Source organism: Callithrix jacchus, chromosome 3 (assembly GCF_049354715.1).
Source record: "Callithrix jacchus isolate 240 chromosome 3, calJac240_pri, whole genome shotgun sequence".
NCBI lineage: Eukaryota > Metazoa > Chordata > Mammalia > Primates > Cebidae > Callithrix > Callithrix jacchus.
Window position 1 is genome coordinate 151783907 of NC_133504.1, and position 19515 is coordinate 151803421.

General features: G+C 36.0%; 1 protein-coding gene across 2 annotated transcripts in view; it reads right to left on the minus strand.

Annotated features, from left to right (window-relative positions):
- The window catches only part of SLC30A9 (solute carrier family 30 member 9), a 98761-nt gene that overhangs the window by 67396 nt on the left and 11850 nt on the right, over positions 1 to 19515 (minus strand). For both annotated transcript variants that reach the window (XM_008993414.4, XM_035293795.3), the window contains 2 exons: positions 2792 to 2851; positions 487 to 586 (listed from right to left, as the gene is read on the minus strand). In XM_008993414.4, coding sequence (XP_008991662.1) covers positions 487 to 586; positions 2792 to 2851 — 160 coding nt within the window. The remainder of the gene's footprint in view (positions 1 to 486; positions 587 to 2791; positions 2852 to 19515) is intronic.

Consider the following 19515-nt stretch of genomic DNA (forward strand, 5'->3'; position numbering starts at 1 on the left):
ATAAATCTCTATAAATATGAGAAAATAAATAACAGATATTGGAAAGTAGTAAAAATAATTTATACTCAAAAGAAACCACATTTGGGACTATGAACATAAATTTAACTCACTAAATTAAGTATTCAACTCTGCTGGCCAAAAAAACCAAAAAAGTCAAACATACAAATATGCAAATAATCTTATTGAAAATTCTGTCACATACCAATGACTTAACAATTTAACTCCTAAGATTCTTATGTGATGGAGAGGTTCTGAAGAACTTCACTTTGTGGGTTGAAGAAGCTAAAAAAGACTAGAAGTGCTAATGCTAGGGCAGGATTCAGTTTAGTTAGCCAATAATTTTTAACATTTTTGATGGAATATTCTTCATTTTAAGGAGCCAGTAGAAAATGTTCAACATATGGATGATAGCAGATAATATAATCTAAGAAAGGAATAGTTATTTAGATTAGATATGACATACTGCTCCATATTTTTTTTAATTACCTGGATTTAAGGCAGAACTCATTTATTGCTCTGACTCCAGTGATGAAATTATTCTGAGTGTACTTTGATCCATACTCCCTTTTCTTAAGGACTGCTTTAACTAAATCAAAAACATAGGAAAACATAATAAATATGCACATTGAAAGTCACATGTGAAGATGAATATAGGCTGATACTTAAGAGGCTTCACTAATGAATTTCATAAAAAACTGATCTTTTTCAGTGAATACATCAGAAAAAAAATTATCCAAGTGCAGAATAGGATGAAATTGCATTTGTAACCATCTAGCTTTTTGTCTCCACACTCATCTATAACTGATGCTAAAATGTCAACCTTCGTCTAATGAACACCTTGAGTAGGTATTAATGGTCTGTCTAAATCAAATTAATACATTTTAAATTGCTTAGGATCTAAATGAAAATGAACTGAAGATTTGATTAAAAATTACAGAGTATTGGAAGGTCGAGGTATGTGGATCACTTGAGGTCAGGAGTTCAAGACTAGCCTGGCCAACATGGTAAAACCCTGTCTCTACTAAAAAAAATACAAAAATTGGCCAGGTGTGGTCGTGGATCCCAGCTTCTCAGGAGGCTGAGGCATGAGAATCACTTGAACCTGAGAGGCAGAGGTTGCAATGAGGCAGATCATGCCACTGCACTCCAGCCTGTGCTACAAAGTCTGACTCTGTGCCAAAAAAAATTACAGGGTAGTTCAGAGTTTTTCAAACTGTGAGGTCAAATCAGCATTTCATACAAAGTATAAATAGGAAGTAATCAAAGACTACTACATACAATTAAGTGTGTGAAAACCTTTTTTTCATTTACATATACTAATCTATATGTATACTAGGTTGCTAATTAGTATTTCTTATGTGGGTTGCAGTCAAAAATGTTTAAAGCCACTAAACTATTTCACATGATGTAATAAAACTGAAGGAATAATTTCATCCGTTAAAAATTACAAAAAAATACATTACAAATTACAGATTAAATATTGCCTTCTAATAAACTGTTTTTCTATTGTCAAGTATCAAACTGCTCATAAAAAAGCCAGCGACAACAATACCGATACCAATTTGGTATCGGTATCAATTATAGTCTGTGAGTTAAAAATTACAGAACTTCAATCTATATTAATAAATCAGTATAAGGTGAGAATTTTGGCCATATGATAGAGAAAAATAACTTAAGCCAATATATGAAGAGCAAGAGAAAAATAACAAACTCGTGTTCTGTTTCAAACTGTCACCTACTCACTTCATGTTCCATTCTCATATTTATTATTTCACAATTTTCTGTTCTACTTCCAAGTTGAAAGAGCAAATTCAACCTAAGATTCCTAAAATAACATATTATACTTACACTAAATGCACAAATATTACTTAGTAAGAATATTTCAAAAATAAAGCTCAATATAAATATCAAAACCTTATCTGAAAAAAACTATATAAAGAAATTCAGATTTCTTTTTGCATGAGTTTCAGGCCTCTAAACTGCCTTACTCCCAAATATTAAAACTCAAAATCCATATGAGTTCCTCTGGAGCAAAAAGAATTACATCTCTCTTTAAAAACATTACTTTAAAAAATATATATATTAGTTTTACAAATAGCAGAAAAATCCTGACCCATGTTACTAATGATGACAATGAGGATGATAATAACGGCTACTATAACAACATTAATTATTATTAATTGACTGTCTACCAAGTGTTAATCAAAGTTACCCTAAAAAAGAGATCTCATTTTCGGCACCATGTTAAAGGGGAGAAAACTAAGTCTCAGAGAAGTCAAGTAAATTGCCCAAGGTCAGCCAGCTAATAAGCAGTGGAGCCACAATTTTAACCCAGTTTTTGTTTGATGCCAAAGGCACACTGCTCTTAATCACAGATTTGCTGCCTCCATGAAACAGCTGCTTTGGAGATGGGAACCACAGCCTGCTATACAGAAGAGAGCTACAAACAGGAATTCCTTCAGTTTCTCCTGGAAAAGAAAGTCGAACAAGAACGGCCAAACTCTACCTGGATTTGAACAAGCAGTAGCTGAAAGGTGTTGGCCTCTTGTTCTTTAATTGCATCACTCGTCTAAAAATGTTAATGCAATAGATGATTCTTATTTGCCATTATTCCTTTCTTTGGGCTTTGAAATAATTTGTGACAAAAATGCAATATAAATTTTAATCGAAAATTAGTTTATACATAAAAGAATAAATCCTTATGGTCAATCTATTTAAATAAAAGTAAAATAAACTATATTCTCAGAATAATATAAAGAGCTCTACATAAACTAATGTTAAATATATTTACCTCTTACTTGGAGAGGGTCTGGCTTAAGTGGAGCTTTGAGTTGTGCACCCATATCTTCTGCTGTAAAGTTTATTAAAAGAAGTTTATATTAAACAACTGCTTTCATACAAATCTATAAACTTAATTAATATTAGCCAACTTATTATAGCAATGCATAAAAAAGACAATATATCCTAGACCATGTTTGGATTCATCTTAAGAATGCAAGAGTAGTTAAACATTAAACAAAAGCTATTTATCTCTTTAACAGATTAAAGAAGAGAGACTACAGAATCATTTCAGAAGCTAAAGAGAAAGTATTTATACAATTCAACATCCATGCAAATCTCAAACCCTTTTACAAGATTAGGACAAGAAGAAATTTCTTTAAAGGGTAAAACAATCCTATAACAAACACTGTCTTTAATGGTGAACATCTAAATACATTGCTTTAAATTAAGGAACAAAAGAATGCATAGTTTTTCCATTTAAAACTGTACCAGAGATACCATTCAATGAATAAAGAATGATTACTAAGTGGAACTGGGACAACTGTACAACCCTCCACCTGTCAAAAAAAACATCAAATAAAAGAATATTTGAATCTACCTCCCACCATAAAGAAAAAACAATTACAAGTAGCTTAATTAATTACTTAAATGTTAAGGTATTTACATGCCTCACAATAAGACAACACAGAATACTTTTATGTAGACAATATAGAATACTTTTATGGTACAGAAAGATTTCTTAAACAAGATATAAACAATACAAGAAAAACAATAAATTTCTGCTAAATTAAACTCAGAAAAACTGTTCATCAAAGAATTCCATAAAAAAGAGAGAAAAAAGAAAGGCCTCAAACTGAGAGAAGATATTTCCAACAAATAGAATCAACACAAATAATCAAAAATATTTAAGTAAGTCTTCAAGATCAAGAAAATGACACTTCATTAGAAAAAAGTAGGAAGAATAAACTTGCACAGAAAAGGATATACAAATAACCAATAAACATTTGAAAAAATGACTGCCTCATTATTAATAGAATCCAAATGAAATTACAAGATGCTATTTTATAACCATCAGATCAAGAAAAAGGAAAATATGACAATACCTAATGTTGGCAAGGATATGGAACAACGAAAATGCACACAGTGCTGGTGGAAATACAAACAGGCACAATACCTTGGTAAACAAGTTGGCATTATCTACCATAGTTGAACACAAGCATAATTTATGACCCAGCAATTCTTCTATGTCAATATATTTGGCTTCAAGAAACTCTTGCACAGGGGCACAAGGACAGAGGTACAGGAGTGTTCAGAGCAGCACTCTGTTCTGTTTTTATAAACTGGAAACAATCCAAATGCCCATTAGCAAGAGAATAGAAAAACCACATCATATTCACACAACATTTCATACAGCAGTGAATAATAACAAACATAATAATGGCCATCCTTCTTTGAGCTTTTACTGTGTTCTAAGCACTACTCTAAGCATTTATCAATTCATTTAACTCACACAATGTCCCTGAACAGTATGTGCTATAATTATATAGCAAGAAAATTAATGAACTAGACACACACCAATCAATAGGATAAATCTTAGCAATTAAATTTAATGAAAAAAGTAAATCACAAAAGAATACATATGATAAGCTATCACAACAAAGTTTACAAACAAGCAAAAGTAAACAATCAGGCTATGCACAAATGTATAAAGCTATTTCCTTTTTTAATCACATGGATACATAGAACAAATGGAGATGTGAGGATGAGATCAAGATGGTGAAGTTCTTAGCTTGAGTAGTAAATTCCAAAGTTTGATTCTATTATTTTTTTAACTTACACATGTATTATAATATTCTTTTGTATGTATCAAATGTCATAAAAATCTCACCCTTAAAACATTTTCCATTATATTTATATCCTCATTCAATAACATTTCAGAGTTTATGAAGAATGGCTACATTTCCTAAGCATTTAACATGTGCCATGTACTGTCCTATGCACTTTACAAATTATTTCATTTAACTGACACAAAATTGTTCTGAGGAAAATACTATTATCTTCATCTTATGAGAAAATTGAAGCACAGAGATTATAACTTGCCCCCAAAGTCACAGAGCCAGTTTTTCCTTATTATGAGGAAACTGAGGCATAAAAGGTTTTGCAAATTCTCCCAGTCACAGAGCCAGTATTTTAAACACGAAGGCCCCGTCATTTTGTTTTACTGTTTTACTCTATACTCTTAAACACTTTCTTGTATTGTCTATGTTTAGAGTAATATTTACGTGTAGGTTTTTGTGTAATTTTCTGAGGGAGAAAAAAGATGTAGATACTGGATTACCAATACTTGATAAACCAATTTTCTTTCTTTCTTTTTTCTTTCTTTTTTTTTTTTGAGACAGAGTCTCGCTCTGTCACCAGGCTGGAGTACAGTGGTGCAATCTCAGCTCACTGCAACCTCTGCCTCCCAGGTTTAAGCAATTCTCCTGCCTCAGCTTCCTGAGTAGCTGGGACTACAGGCGCATGCCACCACACCCAGATAATTTTTTTTGTATGACTGACTTCCTTTTGGGAATATACCTAGCAGTGGGATTGCTGGTAGCTCTATTTTTGGTTTTTTGAGGATCCTCTAAATTGTTCTTCAGAGTAGCTGTACTAATTTACATTCCCGCCAACAGTGTACAAGGGTTCCCTTTTCTCCACATCCTCACTAGCATTTGTTATTGCCTGTCTCTTGGATAAAAGGCCTTTGAACTGGAGTGAGATATATCTCATTATAGTTTTGATTTGCATTTTTCTGGTGATGAATGACGTTGAGCACTTTCTCATATACCTATTTGCTACTTGCATGTCTTCTTTTGAAAATGTTTATTGAGATCTTTTGCCCACATTTTAATCAGATTATTAGATTTTTTTCCCCACAGTTATTTAAGCTCCTTATGTATTCTGGTCAGATTGATAGTTTGTAAGTATTTTGTCCCATTTTGTGGGTTGTCTCTTCATTTTGTTGACTGTTTCCTTTGCTGTGCAGAAGGCTTTTAACTTGATGTGATCCCATTTGTCCATTTTTGCTCTGGTGGCCTGGGCTTGTGTGGTCTAACTCAAGAAATCTTTGCCCAGGCCACTGTCCTCGAGAGTTTCCCCAATGTTTTCTTTAAGTAGTTTCATTATTTGAGATCTTAGATTTCAGTCGTTAATCCATTTTGGTTTGATTTTTTTTTATGTGGCAAGAGAAGGGGTCTAGTTTCATGCTTCTGCATATGGACAACCAGTTTTCCCCAGCACCATTTATTGAATCGACAGTCCTTTCCCCAATGTATGTTTTTGGCACATCTGTTGAAAATGAGCTTACTGTAGATCTATGGATTCACTTCTGGATTCTGGATTCTGTTCCATTGGTCTGTGCGTCTGTTTTTATGCCAGTAACAATATAAAGGATTTAGGTTTAGTAACGTAAACCTATTCTTTTAGGTTATAAAAGCTCTGTAGTGTAATCTGAAGTAAAGTAATGTAATTCCTCCAGTTTTTTTCTTGTTGCCCAGAAAACAAAGGTGGGTGGGGGGTGACTTAGAGTAATATCCAGGAAAGAGAAAGAGGAAAAATAAATGTTATTCTAGAATTTCATAGTGATCTAAGTGTCTTCGATCAGACTATTATTTTTTTACGAGTCAGGATCTTGCTAGGTCACCCACGCTGTAGTGCAGTGGCGAAATCATAGCTCACTGCCACCTTCAACTCCTAGGCTCAGTGATCCCACCTTAGCTTCTCTAGTAGCTGGGACCAGAGGTGCACACTGTCATACCCAGCTAATTTTTAAAATTTTTTGTAGAGATGAGGTCTCACTATGTTGCCCAGACTGGTCTCAAACTCCTGGGCTCAAGTGATCCTCCCACCTTAGCTTCTCAAAGTGCTGGGAGTACTGGTCTGAGCCATGAGCCTGCCTCATACTACTACTCTTGATTATAATTTTAGCATTTAATATTAAAAGAAAATTTACTGTTTTATTATCAGTAGTTTTACCAGGACACCTAGCCATTTGTTCTTCATTGTCTCTTGAATATCTCATCAGTTCTGTAACTCTGGGTTTCTTCTGCATCTTGTAGGAGTACATGCTTTAATAGTTTTTTTTGTTTGTTTTTTAATATGATTTAGCAAAATGACACTCATTTTTTGGGAAATGCCGATGGGTAATATGTACAAAATCAATAGCATAAAACCTAGTATTTGAGAGCACAATAGGGTGACTATACTTAGTAATAACTTAATTGTATATTTTAAAATTACATTATACATTTTAAAATTATATTATACATTACTTACAGAATGTAACTGGATTGTTTGTAAATCAAAGTGCTTTTTTCACACTGCATGTCTGTATCAAAACATATCATGTACTCCATATATATATACCTACTATGTACCTCTCAAAATTTTAGAAAATAAATTTTTTTAAAATGGCATTCATCTTTATATGTATAATGTTCCTATTTTTACCTTCACTCCTCAATGATTATTTAGATCACCATAAAATTCTAGAGTAGCACTTATTTTTCCTCTTGCTCCTTTCCTGGATATTACCCCAAATCATTCCCCCACCTTTGCTTTCTGCAGATTTTTGCAGGTAAAAATTCTACTTCAGTAGAACAACAATTAGGCTGATAGTATTCTGATTTTTCTCTTTGTCACTTTTTTTTTTTTTTAAATTTTTTATTGCATTTTAGGTTTTGGGGTACATGTGCAGAACATGCAAGACAGTTGCATAGGTACACACATGGCAGTGTGTTTTGCTTCCTTTCTCCCCTTCACCCACATTTGGCATTTCTCCCCAGGCTATCCCTCCCCACCTCCCCCTCCCGCTGGCCCTCCCCTTTTCCCCCCAATAGACCCCAGTGTATAGTACTACCCTCCCTGTGTCCATGTGTTCTCATTTTTCATCACCCGCCTATGAGTGAGAATATGCGGTGTTTCATTTTCTGTTCTTGTGTCAGTTTGCTGAGAATGATGTTCTCCAGATTCATCCATGTCCCTACAAACGACACAAACTCATCATTTCTGATTGCTGCATAATACTCCATGGTGTATATGTGCCACATTTTTCCAATCCAGTCTATCATCAATGGGCATTTGGGTTGATTCCAGGTCACTTTTTCAGTTGCATTGTTTCTTGTTTTGGTTTTTAAATTGGTGGTTTCTCTACAAAGTGTCAGGAGTGGATTTCTTTTTATTTATCCTGCTTGGTACTCAAAACATATTTTTGATCTGAGAATTCCTGTTTTTCTCAAATTCTGAAAAATTCTCATCTACTGTCTCTTTATATGTTGATTCCTCACCATTTCCCTATCTCTTAAATGTAGGCTAGAGCTGCATGCCTCTTAAAAGCTTTCAATTTTTAGAAATCTTTTTGCCTTCCTATGTGCCTTTAGACTGAATTTCAATTTACTAACTCTCCTTCTGACTATGACTATTTAGTCTATAACATTTTTACTATAGTGGCTACACTTTCATTTCTAAGATTTCTGATTGTCTCCTTTTCATAATTACTTGCTCTGGTTTTATTTCTTCAAATTAGTGTTTCAAAACTCCCTGTCATTTTTAATGAATATGAGTCCTTCATTTAACCATTTGAGAATATTACACTTATTTTAAAGCAATTGAAACTGTTATTCTAACTTCATCTAAAATTAATTCATATTTGTTGATTCTGTTGGCTTTCTTAGCATTAGGATTCTTCATGTATTTTGAAATTTTAGAATTTGCAATCTTATCCTAAATAGGGTATATCCTTTCATTCTCCTTTTCACATTCTTCTGCTCAGAGTTCAATCTAATACCTCTATGCAGAACTCATATTGCCAGTTTAATCTCATATTGCCAGTTTGAAATTTCTTCCCCTCAATCCAGTCGTTAAGCCAGGAAACAGCAGGCTTCAATTCCTGGTTGATATGGTTTGGCTCTGTGTCCCCATCCAAATCTCACCTTGAATTATAATTCCCTTAATCCCCACGTGTCAAGGGCAGGACCAGGTGGAGGTAATCAGATCATAGAGCAGTTTCCCCCATGCTGTTCTCATGATAGTTCCAAGATCTGATGGTTTTGTAAGTGTCTTGCATTTCCCCTGCCTGCATTCATTTTCTCTTCTGCCAAACTGTGAAGAGGTGCCTTCTGCCACGACTGTTTTCCTGAGGCCTCCCCAGTCATGTGGAACTGTGAATCAATTAAATCTCTTCATAAATTACCCAATCTCAGGTATTTTTTCATAGCAGCATGAGAACGGAATAGTATACTTGTCTTTTTCTTGCCTCCCTAGGCCGACAGCTTCCTATAAGACAAAGCCTCAGGTGGCAACTGGAATTAGCTATTTTCAGCCGCCTTCTGGGGGGGGTGGGTGGATAAGTTCAAATCGTGAGTCTGACTCCAGTACCTTGTTCTTCATGTAGCACAAGTAGCATATTACTCCAAACAAGCCAAACTCCTAGCTGCCACTCCCAGGTTACAGACCCAGAGCCCAGATAGTTTCCCATTTCTTTGATATAAGATGTCTTTTATTGGTCAAATTACGTCTTCAATTTTGTCTTTTTATACTTTATTATTCCAGTGAATGGTTAGAACAAGTGCCTCAAAGCATGTATTCACAATACCTCTGTGATCAGAAGCTCTGCCTATCCTTTGAGTTACCTTTGTCAAAGCTATATGAAGCAATTAAATGCCAACATATTAAACATTAACAAAAGCAAAGATCTATTTGAAATAAAAGCAAAAATACCCCATCGTCTCAGCCCAAAATCTCCTGACACTAATAAGCAACTTCAGCAAAGTCTCAGGATACAAAATCAACATGCAAAAATCACAAGCATTCCTACACACTAATAACAGACTTAAAGAGAGCCAAATCAAGAATGAACTGCCATTCATAATTGCTACAAAGAGAATAAAATACCTAGGAATACAACTAACAAGGAACGTAAAGGACCTCTTCAAGGACAACTACAAACCACTGCTCAACGAAATAACAGAGGATACAAATAGATGGAGAAACATTCCATGTTCATGGTTAGGAAGAATCAATATCGTGAAAATGGCCATACTGCCAAAAGTAACTTACAGACTCAACACTATCCCCATTAAGCTACCAATGACCTTCTTCACAGAACTGGAAAAAAAACACCTTAAAATTCATATGGAACCAAAAGAGAGCCCACATAGCCAAGTCAATTCTAAGCAAAAAGAACACAGCAGGAGGCATCACACTACCAGACTTCAAACTATACTACAAGGCTACAGTAGTCAAAACAGCATGGTACTGGTACCAAAACAGAGATAGACCAATGGAACAGAAGAGAGGCCTCGGAGGCAACACAACGTTATCTACAACCATTCAACCTTTGACAAACCTGACAAAAACAAACAATGGGGAAAGGATTCCCTGTTTAATAAATGGTGTTGAGAAAACTGGCTAGCCATGTGCAGAAAGCAGAAACTGGACCCCTTCCTGACACCTTACACTAAAATTAACTCCAGATGGATTAAAGACTTAAAAATAACACCTGACACCATAAAAACCCTAGAAGAAAATCTAGGCAAAACCATTCAGGACATAGGCGCAGGCAAGGACTTCATGAACAAAACACCAAAAGCATTGGCAACAAAAGCCAAAATAGACAAATGGGACCTAATCAAACTCCACAGCTTCTGCATGGCAAAATAAACAGTCATTAGAGTGAATCGGCAACCAACAGAATGGGAAAAAATTTGTGCAGTTTACCCAGCTGACAAAGGGCTGATATCCAGAATTTACCAAGAACTAAAACAGATATACAAGAAAAAAACAAACAAGCCCATTCAAAAGTGGGTGAAGGATATGAACAGACACTTTACAAAGTAGACATACATGAGGCCAACAAACATATGAAAAAATGCTCATCATTACTGGTCATTAGAGAAATGCAAATCAAAACTACATTGAGATACCATCTCACACCAGATAGAATGGCGATCATTAAAAAATCTGGAGACAACGAATGCTGGAGAGGATATGGAGAAATAGGAAGACTTTTACACTGCTGGTGGAAGTGTAAATTAGTTCAACCATTGTGGAAGGCAGTGTGGCGATTCCTCAAAGACCTAGAAAGAGAAATTCCATTTGACCCAGCAATCCCATTACTGGGTATATATCCTAAGGATTATAAATCGTTCTACTATAAGGACACATACACACGAATGTTCATTGCAGCACTGTTTACAATAGCAAAGACCTGGAACCAACCGGAATGCCCATTGATGATAGATTGGACAGGGAAAATGTGGCACATATACACCATGGAATATTATGCAGCCATCAAAAACGATGAGTTTGTGTCCTTTGTAGGGACATGGATTAACCTGGAGACCATCATTCTCAGCAAACTGAACCAAGAACAGAAAATGAAATACCACATGTTCTCACTCATAGGTGGGTGTTGAACACTGAGCACACATGGACACAGGGAGGGGAGCACTACACACTGGGGTCTGTTGAGGGGAACAGGGGAGGGACAGCAGCGGGTGGGGAGTTGTGGAGAGAGAGCATGGGGAGAAATGCCAGATATAGGTGAAGGGGAGGAAGGCAGCAAATCACACTGCCACGTGTGTCCCTATGCAACAATCTTGCATGTTCTTCACGTGTACCACAAAACCTAAAATGTGATTTAAAAAAAAGAAAGAAATGAAAACACCCGCAAAAAAAAAAAAAAAGAAAAATTCTTTACATATAATTTTTAGTATATTTTCTGACAATTGTTTTTCAGTAAAAAAAACACTGGGAAATGACTAAATACAGAGAGAGAGACAGAGACAGAGAGAGAGAGAGAGACAGAGACACACACACAGAGAGAGAGAGAGAGAGTGTGAGTGTGTGAGTGTTTATTTATTTTTATTTTTGACACGGGGTCTTGCTGTGTCACCAGGCTGGATATTGTGGTGGCACAGTCAGGGCTCACTGCAACCTCAACCTCATGGGCTCAAGTAATCCTCCCATCTCAGTCTCTTGAGTAGCTGGGACTACAAGCACATGCCACCACACCTAGCTAATCATTTTATTTTTTGTACAGATGTGGTCTCCTTATGTTACCCAGGCTGGTCTCAAACTCCTGACCTCAAGAGATGCTTAAACCTGGCCTCCCAAAGTGCTAGATTACAGGTGTGAGCCACTGAACTTGGCCAACATACAGTGTGTTTTGATACCTAAAGCATATACAGAAAATCTAAAAACCTTTAAATATTTGTCAAATCCTAAATAGGTTATGATGTCATACCGGTAAACTGAAGACAAGCTTAAAAACATTTCTATTTAATAACTACATTTGACCTTGAAAAGTTAAATTTATTATAATTTTATTTTTTTCTAGCTACGCAGCAAGCAAATTCTAAAGCATCTTTATGTATAGAATCTATATGTTAATTTTTTACGATTTAGCTTTGGGAAATAGAAATCAGGGAAGAGAAAAGAGAAGGGAAAAGGGTGGAATAATACATTTTCAAAACTTACCTAATGTCCAAACAACTGGTACCTACTGTCAAAAGTTTCAGAAACAAACCTAGTTTCTACAATGCTCAAAGTCATTCAACTAAATCACATCAAATGAGTTGCTCTAAGCTGTATACTTCTGGATATTCTTCTCACTACAAACTGTCTAGATGTTACTAAATATATAATGTTATAAAGCACAAACAAGAATGCTAGTAAACGGCTTAAACTCATGTATGAATACTTACTGTGCATGCCACCAACTTAATAAACTCACACTGCATCACTGGAGTAGAATCTTTATGATTTCAATGAGTAACCAAACATTCTATCCATGAATATCTCTAGACATTTGTTTTAAGTTCAAACTCTGGCTGTTTGCCACACATCTGCTGTCATTAGCAAAATTAAAACTAATTTTACTAAAATTTAACACATCTGAATGCTCCTTAAAAACTTAAGGATTCCTTAGCAAGTCTCTGCTTCTTAATGAGCTGTTCCTGACTTTATCATATGATTTGAATTATTCAAAACTCAATCTCAAATCCTTCAATATACAAATTATCTTTCAATCAAGCAATCACTTGCTACCTATCTGATGGCTAACAAGGTCTATTGTGGCCTAAGCAAATCCTGAAAAATTGAGCCCAAAATAAAACTGTCAACAAATAATATATTTCTAATATAAGAAAATAAACTAACATTTTTATTCCAGTAAGCAGAGAAAAAAAAAAAACCTTGGATTTCGATTTGAAAGATTCTGAATAGTGGAACTATATTAAATATTTTCCCCTCAGTCTATGTTCACCTCAGCAGAGCATTATAACATATTTTACCCTTAATTATACTATTTCATCACTATTTATTTTCCCTTAACTATGTCCTAATAAACATGCTTTTTTTTCTGGAACTTAGGGACTCATTACACTCTGCATTCTTTCATTGCATAAAATCAAACTCTCAACCAATATTTACCCAGGCAGTTCTCCAACACCACAAGAGAAAGGGAAGAAATTACACAGGTAAACCCAAAGGGAGGATGAGGCTTAGGAAAAAATAATGAAAACAAGGAACCATTAAAATGTATGCAGGTTTCTCAAGGAATCTGTAAAATCTTCCCCTGTGAAACACATCTATCTAAAAGAAAAATGGTCTTGAAATGTTTATTATTCTTCAAACACTATTTGAAGAGGACATTGTTCTCCTGACACAATATAGTCTGGTTTTTCTCTAGCCACTCCTTTCAAAGTCTTCATTGCAGGCTCCTCTTCTACCTGTCCCTTACCCATGTGGGGAATTTTGTACTAGAAGATCTCTCCTCACTCTAAACACTCTCCCTGCACTGTCTCAAACAGACTCGGCTTCAGTTACCATATGTGTATAGCTAAAAACTCAATCTTTAGCTCTAGGTTAGAACCCTATGCATTCACTCACTTATAAATATTATGTCCTTACTATCAGCAAGACACTGAGGTTCACGCTGTCATGGAGCTTGCAAGCATGTAGTTGATGAGAAAATAAAAAAAATATTGAAAACACCAATCAGGAGTAAGTACTACCTATGCAGAAAATTAAATTAGGGTAATATTAAAGACTTACTGGATGGCTACTTTAGATTGAGTGATTTAAAAATGCCTCTATGCAGAGCTGACATTTAAACTCAGATATGAATGACTGGAATAGGTTGAGCCACATGAAGAAGGGCACCTTGTAAAGAGCAACTAGAGCAAAGGCCCTATAACAACAAGCTTGCCATTTTTTCAGAACCAAAAGGAGACTGCTTTGGCTAAAACTTAATGAACAAGCAAGAGAGTAGAGAAGAAAATAAAGAGGAATATGGAAGCCAGATCAGGTAGAGAGAACTTTGAGAGTCAGAATAATAAATTTTAATTTTATTCTAGCAGTCTCAGCTTTGTTCTATGGGTAACCGGAAGCTAACGTAGAGTTTTAATTAAAAAAGTGACATGATCTGTTTTTAAAAAGATCTAACTTGTTATGTGAAAAATGAACTACAGAAGGACAAGAATGAAAGCAGAGATCCCAGGGAGAAGACTGGGATCAGACAAGAGATAATCATATCTTGAAGTAGGATGGTAGTTGTGTTAAGATGTGTGATGTCTTTTTTTTTTTTTGTAATGGAGTCTTGGTCTTTCCCAGGCTGGAGTGCAGTGGCAGGATCACTACAACCTCCATTTCCTGGGTTCAAGCTATTCTCCTGCCTCAGCCTTCCTAGCAGCTGGGGTTATAGGCATGCACCACCACGCCTGGCTAATTTTTGTATTTTTAGTAGAGATGAGGTTTCACCATGTTGGCCAGGCTGGTCTTGAACTCCTGACCTCACGATCCACCTGTCTCAGTCTCCCAAACTGCTGGGATTACAGGTGTGAGCCACCATGCCTGGTCTTTTTTATTATTATTATTATTATTTTTGAGATGGAGTTTCACTCTTGTTACCCAGGCTGGAGTGCAATGGCGCAATCTTGGCTCACCGCAACCTCCGCCTCCTGGGTTCAGGCAATTCTCCTGAGTAGCTGGGATTACAGGCACGCACCACCATGCCCAGCTAATTTTTTTTTGTATTTTTAGAGAGACGGGGTTTCACCATGTTGACCAGGATGGTCTTGATCTCTTGACCTAGTGATCCACCCGCCTCGGCCTCCCAAAGTGCTGGGATTACAGGCGTGAGCCACCGCGCCCAGCCTTTTTTTTTTTGTTTTTGAGACAGAGTCTCACTCTGTTACCCAGGCGGCAGTGCAGGGGAGCAATCTCGGCTCACTGCAACCTCCGCCTCCCGAGTGCAAGCTATTCTCTGCCTCAACCTCCCGAGTAGCTGGGATTACAGGTACCCATCATCACGGCTGGCTAATTTTTGTATTTTTAGTAGAGATGGGGTTTCATCATGTCAGCCAGATGATCTTGATCTCTTGACCTCGAGATCCACCCACCTGGGCCTCCCAAAGTGCTTGGATTACAGGTGTGAGCCACCCTGCCTGGCCTGATGTGTAACATCTTAAAAGATAATACAGTGACTAGCAGACTCACTGGATACCCAACTGCCTACTGGTCACTGCATTATCTGTTAAGATCTTCCATAGGTACCTACAATTCAGATGTCTAAAACCAAGCCATCATCATCATCTCATTAAAATATCCTCCAGCTCTGGTACTCCTAATTTTAGAAATAATCTACACAGTTGGCCAAACAGTAACCAAGCATTGCTCTTTACTTGACCCTCTCCTTCATCCCCCAAATTCAATTACTAAGTCTTATTCAGTTCCTAGATCTCTTAAGGTCATCTACTCCTTTAAAAAAAAAAAAAAGCATTATCATTACCCTAGTCCAGACCTTCATTTGTACTACTACTTTCAATCTCCCTCCTTTGCAATGTTTGCCATTTTGCAGCTAGTTACCTTTCTAAAACCTTAAATCTGATTAAGTACCTCCCCTACTTGTATTAATAATACTCTGTTATTCCCACTACCTACAAAACAAAATCCAAACTCCTGAACAAGAGCTTGATCTGACTACTGCTTAACTCTTCCCATTTTTTCATTACATGGCTGAGTAAAAGCGAGACTGCTTTGGCTGAAACATAATGAGGAAGTAAGAGAGTTGTAGAAAAAAATAAAAAGGAATATAGAAACTGGATCACCATCTCTTGTACTTTCAACATTACCAAACTTACCACCAAATCCTCTACTCACTATTCCACGAATTTTACCTCCTTTCTCCAACATTCACCATACTAATACCTACCTTTTTTTTTTTTTAACCCCTTTTCTCTTTTTTTTTTGAGACAAGGTCTCACTCTGTTGCCCAGGCTGGAGTGCAGTGGCTCACTGCAACCTTGACCTCTCAGGCTCAGATGATCCTCCTACCTCAACCTTCCAAGTAGCTGAGACTATAGGCACAAGGCACTATGCCCAGCTGATTTTTGAATTTTTTGTAGAGAGAGAAAGAGTTTCACCATGTTGCTAAGGCTGGTCTTGAACTCCTGGGCTCAAGTGATTCACCCACTTAGGCCTCCCAAATTTCTAGGATTTCAGGCGTGAGCTGCCACATCTGGGCAATACTTTTCTTTCTTTCATGTCCCCAAGTAGGTATCATTTCCTATGGAAATCTTTCCTAACCACTCAAGACTCAGTTAAGTGCCTCTCCTATGTGCCCCTGCAGCACAATGAATCTCCTCTATCACAGTACAGTCATCCCTCACTATTTGTCAAGGACTGGTTCCAGGACTTCCCTACAGATACCACGATCCATGGATGCTCAAGTCCACCTTATAAAATGGTGCAGTATTTGCATATAACCTATGCACATCCTCCCACGTACTTTAAATCATCTCTAAATTACTTATAATACCTAATTCAATGCAAATGCTAAGTAAATCATTGTTATACCACATTGTTTAGGAAATACTGACAAGAAAAAATGTCTATATATGTTCGGTACAGATGCAGCCATCCATTTTACCCCCCAAATCTTTTGATCCTTGGTTGGTTGAACCCAAAGATGCAGAACCCGTAAATACAGGGCCAAATGTTAAAATACAATATCTGTTTGCTTAATTTTCTGCTTTAGTAATCAACTCTGACTCATTCTCATTTGCTGCCATATAAAAAGTGCTCAATAAATACTTCTTGAGTAAATTAATGAATAAATAAAGGACTTTCCTTAATGCTTCTTTTTATTGTACCCCAAGCAAAATCTTTTTAAATGTATTTAGTCCAGCAAAAAATGATATGAAAAGGGCAGAAATGAAGTGAAAGCAGGACCTCTACAAACACATGAACACACCAAAGCCAGTTTTTCCCTGATTTCTACTGAAGATTGGATTCTTTGAGCTTATTTCTCCTCTACAGCTACAAGAGGCATGGGAGACCAGAGAATAAGACTAGGTTCTGCCCAAGATTAAGAGTCTAACAGGGGACACTGAAATAAAATGCCACAGCCATGGCATCACTATGAACTGGAAATAAATAATACACACAGAAGGGAACTGTAAGGAAACAGGCCTGTCTGTACTTTGGTGTTAAGCAGTGGGGAAGGAAAAAATATTCTGAAAATCCTACAGACAAGTGAACCCTAACACAAGTATACAGTCTGAATTCACAATGTAAATCTAAAGCAGAGAATTGAATTTAATGTCATCTCAACTGTATACCCAGTAGCCTACAGAAGCAAAAACAAACCCCCGTGAAGCAGAAAGGCATTTTCAATCCAGATGAACGTCAAATACTTTGAAGATACAAAAACATCATGGAAAATGAACAATTCACAGTTACAAAATACAGATATGACATCATTAACAAGAGCAAAAAAGGGAAGAAAAGGATAATATAGTGGGAAACAAAAAGATTTCCTATAGCAGAATTTTCAGTTAAAATATAAAATAGCTATGTTTAATGTATCTAATGTAATAAAAGGTAAGTCTGAAAATATAACCGAGGAATTAAAGACCAACCAAGCAAGGTAAAAAACAATTTCTAGAAATAAAAAAATATGACTAGGTATGGTGGCTCACACCTGTAATCCCAGCACTTTGGAAGGCTGAGGCAGGAGGACTGCTTGAGCCCAGGAGTTCGAGACCAGCCTGGGCAACACAGGGAGACCCTGTCTCTGCAAAATAAAAAAAATAAATTAGCTGGGGATGGCGGCAACACTTGTTTTCTCAGCTACTTAGGAGGTTGAGGTAGGTTGAGCCCAGGAGGTTAAGGTTGCAGTGAGCCATGATCTTACCACTGTACTCCAGCCTGGGCAACAATGAGACTTGGTCTCAAAAATAAATAAATAAATAAAAGTCATTTAAGTTAAAAACCCAACATACCTAATCAACCAGCATATTACAGGCAACTAAAGAGGAAATTTGTGATCTTGGTAGACCTGAGGAAATAATACAGAATGCAGGCCAGAAAGGTAAAGAAATAGAAAATATCATGAGGTTTAGAGACATGCAAAACAACATAAGATGATGTAACATACTTCTAATAGAAGTTCCAGAAGGAGATAATACAGAAATGAGAAGATGTAATATCTGAAAAGATAATAACAGAGAACTGTCAAATTCCAGAATTATACTAAAATACTAATCCTCAGATCCAGGAAGCTCAACAAATTTCAAGTAGAATAAATACAAAGAAATACATACGCAGTCACTTCAGAATAAAACTGCCATTTATACCAAAGAAAAATGCTTTCAAAATAAAGTTAATCAAATTTTAAAATGTAGTCAAATAGAAAATATATACAACAAAGGCATAATATCTGACTTCTCAACAATTAGTGGAAGCCAAAAGACAATGGAGTAACATCTTAAATGTGCCTTTCCCACGAAAGATCCTTACCTAACGGAACTTTTATAGGATGCACATCAGACAGAAAGATCAGACATAAGAGGAGGTGGTTAACAGGAGTCTGAATAAATCTTAAGCAAGCAACAATGTATATTTTATAGCAGCAAAACAGCAGAATAGAGAGAAAATATTAGTCAACAAATAGCATGTTAAGTTGAAGGAGGTGATCAGAACCAAAGCATTCTAAAGCTTTGGTGTTTTTCAGAAGGAAAGTAAATTTATCAATTACCTTTAGGCTCTGAAGTACAGACACAGAGTCTAAAACTTCAAATGAGAGAAAGAGAGAGAATGGGGGTGAGGAAATGATGGAATGAGAAAAAAAATTAAAGGCAAAAAAGGAATTTAAGAAAACATGATAAAATGGTAGAAATATGTTTAACTAGATCACTGATTACAGTAAATGCAAACTGCCTAAATTTCCAGTTAAAAGATACAGATGATTGTATTAAGACAAAAAAGTTAAAATCAAAGATGGAAAAAATTATAATGGGAAAATAGTAACCAAAAGAAATGTACTAGAGACATCACTAAAGAAAAAGAGTAGCTGCACAGTGATAAAGGGTATTATTCATCAGTGTTATGTAACAATTTGAAATATGTATGTATCTAATGACAGCCTCAAATTATAAAAAGCAAAAATTCACAACCATAAAAAAAGAACACTGAATCCACCATCAGAGTGTAATACCCCAATATCTCCCTTGGTAATGATGAATTTTAAAAACAGGACAAAGATTGAACAACTAAAAATCAGAATTGATGTGTATAAACACCACACCAGCAACCAAAAATACACATTCTTTTCAAGCACAGGAAAACCATTTAGAAAAATTGACCAACTGCTAAACCAAAATGTTATACTCAACATATTTCAAGACTAAA